The 10,701-nt window shown below is 52.8% G+C and overlaps 1 protein-coding gene across 1 annotated transcript in view; it reads right to left on the minus strand.

The window, feature by feature from the left end:
- Positions 1-10,701, minus strand: part of BIN3 (bridging integrator 3) — a 31,346-nt gene that overhangs the window by 2,653 nt on the left and 17,992 nt on the right. Inside the window, exons 7-8 of the mRNA XM_026867509.1 lie at positions 4,550-4,691; positions 2,439-2,573 (exon numbers count right to left, since the gene is read on the minus strand). Of these exons, the coding sequence (XP_026723310.1) occupies positions 2,439-2,573; positions 4,550-4,691 (277 nt within the window). The remainder of the gene's footprint in view (positions 1-2,438; positions 2,574-4,549; positions 4,692-10,701) is intronic.

Raw genomic sequence — 10,701 nt, forward strand, 5'->3', positions numbered from 1 at the left:
CGAATAACATGAAACTTCCCCCCCCCTCCCACCCCGAGATGCTAAATAAACTCAACGAGGCATGGAGGGAGAGAGAGAGAACCCGGGAAGCAGCAGTGGTGGGATGACCGGGGTTGGCCCTCGGTGTTCACATGCCTCCCGCTGCCAGCTCACACCTGGGATGTTGGGATGGGGCTGGGGATGCTCCTGGCATCCCTGTGGCAGTCCCCCCCGGCTGCCCTCACCCCTGGAGGTGAGCAGCCTCTGCGGTGAGTCAGGGCTCCCGAGTGCTATTCCTGGCTCGCCCCTGACTCATTAAGTCACCTTGGGCAAGTAACTTCCCTTTTCTTTTTTATTTCAGCCACCTGCGATGGGGGAAACGCTGCACAGCGTTCTGAACGGGGAGAGGAGGCGGGGGGACACAGCCTGAGCCCAGCCTCAGCACAAACGAGTCATCAGGGGAGTGCCGGGTGCTCCTCCCGGCAGCGGAGATGCCGTCGTGCCGGTGAATCCCTCCCCGGAGTGGGGGGAAGGATGCAGCCGGTGCTGGGGAAGAGGGATGTAGCTCCCATCGAGATCGTCGGGGAGGGTGGGATGTGACCTCCTTTAGCATCCGTCTGGGAGCGGCTTTAGTCCAGCCTAAGGGAGATGCATCAGCTTCGTTAGGACGCTGCCTCTGGGGTAGTAAAATCGAGATTTCCCTCGACTTTCCCAACAAAAATCCTCACCTGAAGAGAGGCAGGGCAGATGGCCACGGAACAAAATAGAGGATGCTCAAGGAAAAATAAAGGATTCCTAAGGAATAATAGAAGATTCCCAAGGAATAATAGAAGATTCCCAAGGAATAATAGAAGATTCCCAAGGAAAAATGGAGGATTCTCAAGGAAAAATAGAGGATTCCCAAGGAAAAATAGAGGATTCCCAAGGAAGAAGAGGGTACGAATGGCGAGTCTCAAGGGTACAAACAGCCCCCACAGCAGCACCCCGCCACTCCCCGCTCGTACCTCCCAGCACCCCGAGCACTTCGGTTCCCCCCAAGCTGCCACCCGCTCGCCCGGAGGTCCCGGCGAGCCAAGGCAGGAGCCAGCTGGCAACCAGGAGCCAGCAGGAGCCGAGCGAGGGCCACGGTGGCCAAGGACAGAGGGGCAAAGCTGCTCTCTCTAAGAAAACTGCCGACGGATCACAAACACCCAGACAGAGCACAGGCGGCATTCGGGTTTCAAGGTCTCGTCCAAGCGACCCACCCACAGCGAGTGGCCAGAGAGGGTTTGCAGGGGGAAGGGCCGGTGAGACTCTGCGGTGGCTCCAGGGAGTCTGGTTATTTCGGCTGGAACAGGGAGCCCCGAGCGCCCGATTGCTAAGGGAACAGCAAGAACAGCATCCCCAGCACCCACCCAGGCGGCGGCAGGGTGCATCGGCACCATCTGGTAGGTGAATCAGCCTGCAGACAACTTGCTGGCAGCTCTGTGGAGAGGGGCCTCCCCCCCTCCCTCCACCCCTGCCCAAAGTCGGAGGTGAGACGAAACACGTGCTCTCTGCACCACCCCGCCGCACCTGTGTCACTGCAGCAGCTCCCTTCCAAAAAAAAAACCACCGTAGGGAAGTGCCCACGCCAGGAGCGGTGTGTGGTTTCGCCCACCTCCTGGCGCTGGACCACCCCCTGATCCAGGGCATGACGGATGCCCGAGATGCCAGAAGTTCAAAGCTAGATTAGATCCCGAGAATGTTCCTCTCCAGCCTAAAGAAAAGGGTGAGAGGAGAAGGAAGATGGAGGAGGAGCGGCAGCAAGTCACAGAAGGAAGCTGGAGGATGGAAATTAAAGCAGGCTGCGGTTTATTTAGGCCATCCCCTTCCTGCAAATCCTTGGTGTGGAGATTACACAGCAGCCGCCTCTATCTCTGCCAGCACGCCCCGGTTCTGGTTACCAAGGGCCAGAAGAGACCCTTAGGATGAGCCCTGAGCATCTCATCCCCTCAAACAAGATCCAACCCTGAGCTCAGGACGACAAACGCAAAGAGACGACATACCCGGGTGGATAAAACCCTCGAACGCCAGCGGCTGATGTATAACCAGGGCTTGAACTGCGTTACGTCGTGGGACAGGACATCACACGTGTCCCAGGAGCGTCCCCGATATGAGGCAGATCCATATAAACCAGAGAAAACTCACCTCTGGCTGTTTTTTTCCAGCAGGCAGCCAGCACCGCATCACCGCAGGTACCGGCAGATGCCAACCTGCTCCTCTGCCAGGCCAAGGTCCAAACGGCGACCTGCCACTCACACCACCCGGTGATTAAACTGCTGGAGGGCAGGGGATTGCTGTGTGTTACCCCTGCGTTACACTCCGCTCCAGAAGGTTCCTTGCTCTATGAGCAGTTTGTCCCCCCAGGCGCCCTGCAGTGAGGACACCCACCGAAGGGACACGTGGCCGTGCCAGGCAGGGAGGGGGCAGCGTCTCACCTGCGCCCGCACCAGCGACTCAAAGCTGGGTTTGAAGTAATCGATGCGGCTGCTATAAAACTTGGGCATTTCCTCCAGGAGCTGCTTGTTTTTGGCTTCAAAGTCCTCCTTCACCGGCCTCAGCTCTTCACGGGCCTGGGAAAGGAGAGAGGATGGTGAGTGAGATGTCTGGTAAAATGTTCTTCCGTTGGGCAGACCTGCACAGAGGCCACCCCAGGCCAGCAGACTGCTCTGCTTTGACCCAGGGGCAACCAGCAACTGGTTAATGGAGCCTGGTGGGACCAATTGACCAGCTAAAGGAGACTGGTGTGATCCATATGGCCATCCAAAGGAGCCTGGTGGGACAAATGACCAGCTAAAGGAACCTGGTGGGACCCACACAACCATCCAATGGAGCCTGGTGGGACCAACTGGTCAGCTAAAGGAGACTGGTGGGACCCACACGACCATCCAATGGAGTCTGGTGGGATAAATGACCAGCTAAAGGAGCCTGGTGGGACCCAAGCTCTGGTCCTGGACTATGAGGAAAGTCATGAGACACCTGGAGAGGCTGCTGCAGAGATCATGAGCCAGCTGGTCTTCTCCCCTTCAGAAGAACGAAGCCAAAAACCCCAAAGCTCAGCCAGGCTGGAGAACATCCCCATCCACGCCTGTGTCCCCTCAGCCTGCAATTCCCAAGAGCATCGCCAGAGGATCCTGCCCCCACCATCATTTTCTCCTGTGACCTTCAGCTCAGCGCGTCCAAGTGGCTTCTTTAAACAGAAGCGTGGGGAGAAAGGGAAATGTCTCTGAGATGGTGTGGAAAAGGGCAGGAGGGGGTGGGCTGTGAAATATTAGACCGGTTCGAGTCTGCCACTTAATCCCGGTGCCATTCCGACGGGAGGGGGATGCGGGAGAAAGCCGGCGAGCCGAGCCCAGGCGCGGCGCCGGTCCCGCTCCCTGGGACAGCACCCCAGAGGGATGGCACGGACAAAGCCTTAAATCATATCAGGCTTAAGTAGGTCTGAGAGGCAGACCAGCCAATTCATGGTCTGCCATGAAACAAGGGGAGTGTTTCAACACCCGGGGTGGAGTTCACGTGGGGCAGAAGACTTTGAGCAAACAGCTCGGATGGGAGGATGCAAATTTGCAGCTCAATAAAAATACCTGGATGAGATTATGCTATTTCCCATCAAATTTGTGGACTTCTCCCATGTCCCGGCTTCAGGATGGCTTAAGGCTCCTGCAGGAGCTTAAGCTCACGCAGTGGTTAGTTAAGATCTTTTTGGGGGGAATTAGATCATACAGAAGTTCATTAAGGGAAAAAATATTAAATAACTAAAACCTGCTTAATCACCAGGACAAAAGCATTCACATTTTTCCAGCTGCAGCTTTAGTCACCGAGGCTAAGCGAAGTAAGCTGCTTACTATTAAATCGGAGGTCTCTTTTGTTAAGGCTGATAGGGCTATTCTTTAACACAAAACTTAATTTTTGTGGGGAAAATCATCGGAAAATACATGTTCTCTGACACTGAGAAAGTCAACTGTTCCTTCGAGGATCAAGCAACGTTCTGCAGGAGCGACAGATTTGGGGAGAAATGCTGGTGAAGATTTAATGAAAAAAAAATAAAATAATAATAATCATGATTTCGCTGAAATTTGGGAGAGAGAAAAGAATCTGGCAAAGCTTCCTGTTAACCAATTACTGCAATTTTCCAAGACGAATTTTTGTAACAGGTGGCAAACATAAAGCCTCAAAACGCTCTGATCTTCCCCTTTTCCCACCCAGCTGCCTGCTCAGACGCGGAGGTCAAGGGGAAAACCCCCACACGTCGCCTTCAGCGCTGGCTGCTCCTCCAAGCATCCCCAGCTCCTGTGGCTTTTATTTAATTTTATTTTGGAAAAGTGGCTCTTCCCCTTCGCTGCGCTCTCTGATTCACATTTCTGTTATCAAGTTTCCTACGTGGCAATTTTGCATCGATAAAAGACATCCCTCCACAGCGTCCTGTCTCATGGGGGCTCGGCGTGGATGTCAAACACCAAGAGAAAAGCTCTTCCCAGCTTTCCCCAAGCCCTGGGGGCTTTTTCCTACTGACCCTGCTCGGGATGGGGGGCCGTGAGCATCTCGGTACCTGGTGCAGTTTGGCGAGGACAGGGCCGGTCCTCTCCTTCTCCTCATATTTCTCCACCTTGGACTGCAGGCGCTTGTAGTCCTGCAGCGTTTGCTCCCGTCTCTTCACTGCCATGTTCAGGCTGGGGAACACGCTGCTGAACCTGGTGAAAGGATGGGAAGGGGTTTTTGGGTGGGATATCTTGGTGGGATGCAGCATCCAAGGTGACCTCCCAGGCAAAAGCCCCCAAATAATTCAGGATTCAGGCCAAAAATAGCCAGGGGTTTAAACAAAGCCTGTTGCAAACACAAAAGCTTTCATTGTAATCTTCCAGGAGACTGGAAGAAAGAATTAAATTATATATAAAGATCTGCAAAGCCTTGCCAGGTTAGTGTGTTTGAGAGGAGAGCTAGAAGCACATGACTGTTGGTTTGGGTTTTTTTGGTGAAGGTCAATTCATGTGTCTGAGAGTATGTTTTAAAACAATAGTAATAATAAAAATCGAGCCCATTTTGCAAAGCCTGGTAAAAGTACTTTGAAGGTCCCAACCTGCTTCTGACTACTCCTGCCAGCCCTTATGCTTTTACCATTAGTTTTTTATTTTTAACAGTTTTCCCCCCTCTCTTCCAGCTGCTGTATTCAAGAACACGGAGAGCTGCCTTATCTGGGACAGGGGACGGAAGCTGCTGCAGAAAACAAAGCTGTTAACTCCACCAGCAAAGCAAAGAGAGAAAAATAAACAACTTTTCCCCCATAGATAGCTGGTTAATGTGGTATTTCCCCAATACCATGTTTGGAAAGGGAATGAACAGGCAGAGGAATTGAATCGAAAGTCTGGGAAAAATAAATATGAAGAACAAAACAAATATTAACTGCAGCAACCTTTGCTTTTTCAGGCAATTTCTGGGGTTGCAAAGTAACGGCGAGGCTTGCCCAGCTGAAGAGGAACTCTGTACCCCACACAGAAGGATTAAGAGCAGCCAACAATTAGCCAGGCTACAGGAAGATTCATATTATTAAAATGTGTTACAAATCGAGGAAACATGAACATCTGACGGCGAAGACAAGAGAGAGTATTTTTGACTGCGACAGAAGAGGGAAAGCCAGAAACTGGAGCGTTGCTCCCGTCTCCCAAATTTCAGTAAATCAAATTATACCAGTGGGGACTGGGCTGGTGCTGGGCTGTGGGTTTGTATGAAACAGGTCTCCCTATCTCTGGATATATTAATTTAATCTCTGCAAATTACAGGGTCATTTTGGGGGGCCAAGGCCAAGAACCGGTCTTGAAAAATGTGTTTAAACAGCTTGGTGATGATTTTCACTTCAGAAAAGCAAGTAAACAGCTTTCTGATCTCTTTAAATTGAAAAAAAAAAAAAAAAAGAACTACAGTCCAGATTGGGGGGCACATTAGCAAATAGAAAAACACAAATCTCACTTTACGACTGTAATTTGCTTTAGATGTAATCAGATGCAGGGCTAATACAGAGGCACTCGGGTTCAAACAAAACCACGGGCGCTCGCAGCCCGGCACAGCCACTCCATCCCCTATTAAAATCTCATTTTCCGCCACCGTGCTCGCCCCGGAGGGTGCTAATGTGCCAGACCGGCGGGTGCAGAGGCAAAGCTTTTGTCCCTGAGCTTTACCAGTTCGCAAAGGGCAAATGCCAAAAGCGAGGGGGAAGGGGAAATCTTTGTGTTCAAGCATCCCTCCCCGCCGCGGGGACCCAGGGATGTGTTCGTGCAATCCCTGCTGACCCAGGACAACCAGGGCTGGCCCGTGCAAGGCTCTGACATTCCCCCCCCCACGATGATATGCTCCCTCTGACCGAGACTGGGGCCATGGCACGAGGAGCAACCTGCAAAAGTCATCAGGGAGCTCGCCCAGCGTCACCCTGCCGCCCAGCTGCCCGCGCGCGGATCAGATGCTGCTGCCCTGACATTGCTTTTTATGGCAATCCTCACACATGGCTCACTATTATATTTAAATGCCGTGGTGGCTCACACGGCCTGGCTGTGCCGAGCTCCAAGCATGGGCTCACCATCTCCTGAACGATGGGCTGCTGCTAAAATACCTCCTCCCTCTACATAAGGTCCAAAAATACACCGGGAGAGGGCTGGGGAAACAGGGAGTGAGGGCTGCCTGGAGGAAGGGAAAGGGGTACCCAGGTTGGAAGGTCTCCTCGGTATAAAAGCACGGAGGTTCCTTGCCAACGGCGCACACTTAATGTCAGCAGCTTGTGGTTGCAGCTTCTGCAGAAATTTCTCCCAATTATTAATGAGCTGGCAATGGAAAGGCAGGATCCCGTCAGGCCGGCGTTTCTCAGATTTATTTTCGTGTTGTATCCCTGATGGGGCGGGTTTGGTAACGGCACACAACCTCTTCCCTCTCTCAGCCTCACCCAAAAGCAGGGCAGGAGCAAGGTGCAGCTCAGGGAGGACTGTGGGGATGAGCTCTGCAACACGCTGCTCCACCACCATGTGCCTCCAGGCCTGGGAAACAGCGGAGGAGACAACTTGGGCCTGGGAAATCCTTCCTTCCCTGGCCCGCAGGGAGGCTGGCCACCAAAGACTGAGCCGTGGCCATCCCCTCCAGGGCTGCCAAGCCACCAGCATGGCCTGGATGTGGCCGTCACTGCCCGTTCACCCATCAGCTCTTGGACAACATTTACCGGGAGGATGCCACAGAACTGCTAAGCCTCGTGTCACTACCCAACGGCAGCTTTTAAATGGCATTTTTTAGCTTCTGAGCCCTTTCTCTTGCAGACTCTCTCACGCTTGGCACTTCCACGGTGCTCGTACATTAAAAGAGCCATGAGACACCAGAGAATTAGCACGCAGCCATTTACATCTTACAAACTCGCTACCGCAGGGGAAGAGCGAACCCTTTAGCTCAGAAACGCAGCAAGTGAGAACGCAGAAGACGATCAGCGACACAGTTTCCATTTACTTTGAAGTTCAATCTGGTTTTTAAAAGGAAAAAGGCTTGGGTTTTTGTGTTTGGTTTTTGTTTTTTTTTCTTTCTCCCCCTTTTTGTTCCTAGTATCAACTCGGTGCGATTTTGCAGCCCGTAATGGAAGGACACCGTACTCCAGCAGCGCTTTAAAAAAATATCTACGGTGCTGGATCTGAAGGAGCTGTCACTGTGTAGGCACAGCAACTACTGTCTCACAAGGACTTTTAATGCACAGATTATACACTGCATTTCAGGGGGAGGGAGGGGCAGCTCAAATCCATAAGCTGCCATTAATAAAACACCCCGTGCCAGCTCCCTGGCTCCAACCCACAGCCCTGGCTCTGGGTGCCCCCACTCCGGCCTGGGTGCTGGAAACATCAGCGTTAAGTTATGGGATGCACATGGAGGGGATCGAACTACCCCCCGAGACACTCAAGGGGTTTTCAGGGCTGCGAGCAGGGAAGTTGAAACCCACTTGTATTTTCCCTGAGTGGCCGCAGGCAAGCAGCGAAGCGGCGCAGGGATTTCAAAGTCACTTGCAAACCCCACGTAGCAGCCAAGGTGGTGTCGGGGCGGTGGCCCTTCACCACTGGCACCAGCAGGAAGGACTGGGCCAGCCACGGCTACTCCAGACACCACCGGCGTGCCAAGTGAGCTCTCCCCGTGCCGACCGAGCTCTCCCCGTGAGTCACCTTGTTTAATTTCCACGCAGGATTAGCTTCAGCTCAAGCAGGGAAGGATGCTCCTTCCTTGAACTGATCTGGATTGAGGTGAAGCTGCCTCCGGCTCCTGAAGGAAACACTCCGTATGGATTCCCTGTTAACCCAGCAGCTCTGAAATTCCCCTGGAATTCAGACAGAAGCGGGTTTCTTGCCCACGCTGAAGTCCTGCCCGGGTTTTTTCTCCCTGTGTGTACAGAAATACGATCCCAAGCCAAGTGACAGGGGTGGTAAACACCCGTGAAGGGTGATAGGGAGATATGGGCTCCCTCCACTGCCAAGTTATTCCGATGACTTAATAAATTGCTGCATTTCACATGTCACCCAAGCGTCTTTGCAAATATCTCACGCATGTTATTTACAAACGCTCCTGGTGGAAAGCCTGGCAGCAAGGCCATCGACAGAACCTCCAGACTGCTGCCATCCACAGACACAGCCCTCGGTCTCCCAAGCCCTGCAAGGATCTCAAAATCTTTTGAGAAGCCTTTGGCTAAGCATCACAAACCACCCCCGGCAAGGGCCAAGGCCTGTCCTTAGGGCCATGGGGTGGTGAGCAACATCCCAACAGTACCAACCACTCTGGAAATGAACAACTAAACCTAGAATTTTTTAGCAGGACAGGGGAAACCTCACAAGCAAACCTTGGTTGTTTCACCCATCCATTCCAGCTGCACATGTAGCAAGGGCAGCAGTTCCTCTTGCTGCAAAGCACTCCGAGAAGCACAGACGAAAAGCCCATGTGGGTATTTCTCGATGAGCCCAGCACCATCCTCCTCCCTACGCTCCACCCAGACCCCGCTTTTGTAGGGGATGAGAGGGTCTGACAGCTGTAACCCACTCCCAAATCCCCAGGACCACCCTCTGTTCCTCAACACTTCCTTTTTAAATACAAAGTCAAGAAAATTGAAGCCGACTGAAAAGAAAATTTGGCGGGTTCGGTGCTAAAAGCACGGAGCAGGAGTGAAGGTAAAGCAGCAGCGCAGGGCATTAGAGCCCCCGCCACGAAAGCAGCTTGGGGAATAAGCTGCCGTTGCTCCCTGTCACTTTTTAGGGAAGGCTGCTGAGAGGGGATTACAATGCAGGCAGCTTAAGAGGAGCAGGTGAGGGGAGATACACAGGGATAACTCAAAGAAAACACAAATTACTGTCTCCCTGCTGCTGTGGGGGGAGAGGGGGAACGTACCAGTGAACTCCTCTTAGGATGACAGTTTAGCCCTGAAAAAAAAATAAATAAATCACTCGATTCTCTGAATTATAAATCATGTTGCCACTTCGTCTCCACGCCAGCCACCCATCAGCTTCCCATAATTAAAGGACGGGGCTGGAGAGACAGTGCCACGGAAGATAAAAGTGCCACCAGGATTCCCGTCGCTGCCGGATTCGTTAGTCAGCCCGGCTGACAAGTCTGGTGCTTGAAAACTGAAAACTCTCTGGTGGGAAGCTGCGGGCGAGTGGCTCGTTGCGGGGATGCTCCAGGGATGGGACCATCCTGCTGCCTCCCAGCCTGCAGCCCATCCTCTCCTCTCCCTATCCATCCCTGACGCATCCTCGGTGCCTGTCCGGCGGCTGCCTCCAGCCCCCATTTTTAGAGTCAGCAATGTGAAAGAGGTGTGAGGGCTTTGGCGTAGGGAAAAATAATGGTAAAACCTTTATTTCTCCCCATTTGCAAGTGTCTCAAGCAGTCCTGTTGGCAGCCCTGTGAGCTGGACTAGGCTAGCATGCACGTGCACTCTTCCCTTTGGCATTATTTGAGGGACAACGGGTTGGGTAATGAAAACAAAAGGGAGCGGACAGGATCCACGGCTGGCACCAGGCAGGGGAAAAGGGAGTAACGGAGCTGGGGAGCATCAGATGCGAGAGAAAGTGATGGTGGATGGGATGAGGAGGAAGTTTGGAGAGGCACAAGGATGGCTCGGTGCGAGGCCGAAGCATCTGGGCTATGCTCGGGGATGCCTGCCATTCCTCAGCCCGTGCCCACACGTCCGTCGTGGGCCCGTCCACCCACCAGGAAGGGGGAAATTAAAACCAGCCCTTCCGACTGGAGCGAAAAGGAACAGAAATGAAGATGACGGTACAAAAAAGCAGCGAGCTGGGGATTAGGCTGAGAGCCCCGCGCGGCGGGAGGGGGGCAGGCAGCCATGTGGCTAGCTTTGTGCACGAAATCCTCATTAGGGGCTCGTTAAGGACATGAAAGCGGCTTTTCCTGCTTCCGGTCCCCGGCACCCCTGGGGCTGCTCACGGCCGGTTATCTGCTTCGGCTGCTGGGAAGGAAATGCAGCTTGAGGGTTCATGGTAATGGCAGGGTTATGGGAAGAAGGAGAAGAAGAAGAAGGAGAATAAAGGAATGAAAGAGAAGAAGAAGAAGAAGATGAAGAAGAAGACGAAGAAGAAGACGAAGACGAAGAAGACGAAGAAGACGAAGAAGACGAAGAAGAAGAAGAAGAAGAAGAAGAAGAAGAAGAAGAAGAAGAAGAAGAAGAAGAAGAAGAAGAAGAAGAAG

This window comes from Athene cunicularia, unplaced genomic scaffold (assembly GCF_003259725.1).
Source record: "Athene cunicularia isolate RWA unplaced genomic scaffold, athCun1 SCF_61, whole genome shotgun sequence".
In the NCBI taxonomy this organism is placed as follows: Eukaryota; Metazoa; Chordata; class Aves; order Strigiformes; family Strigidae; genus Athene; species Athene cunicularia.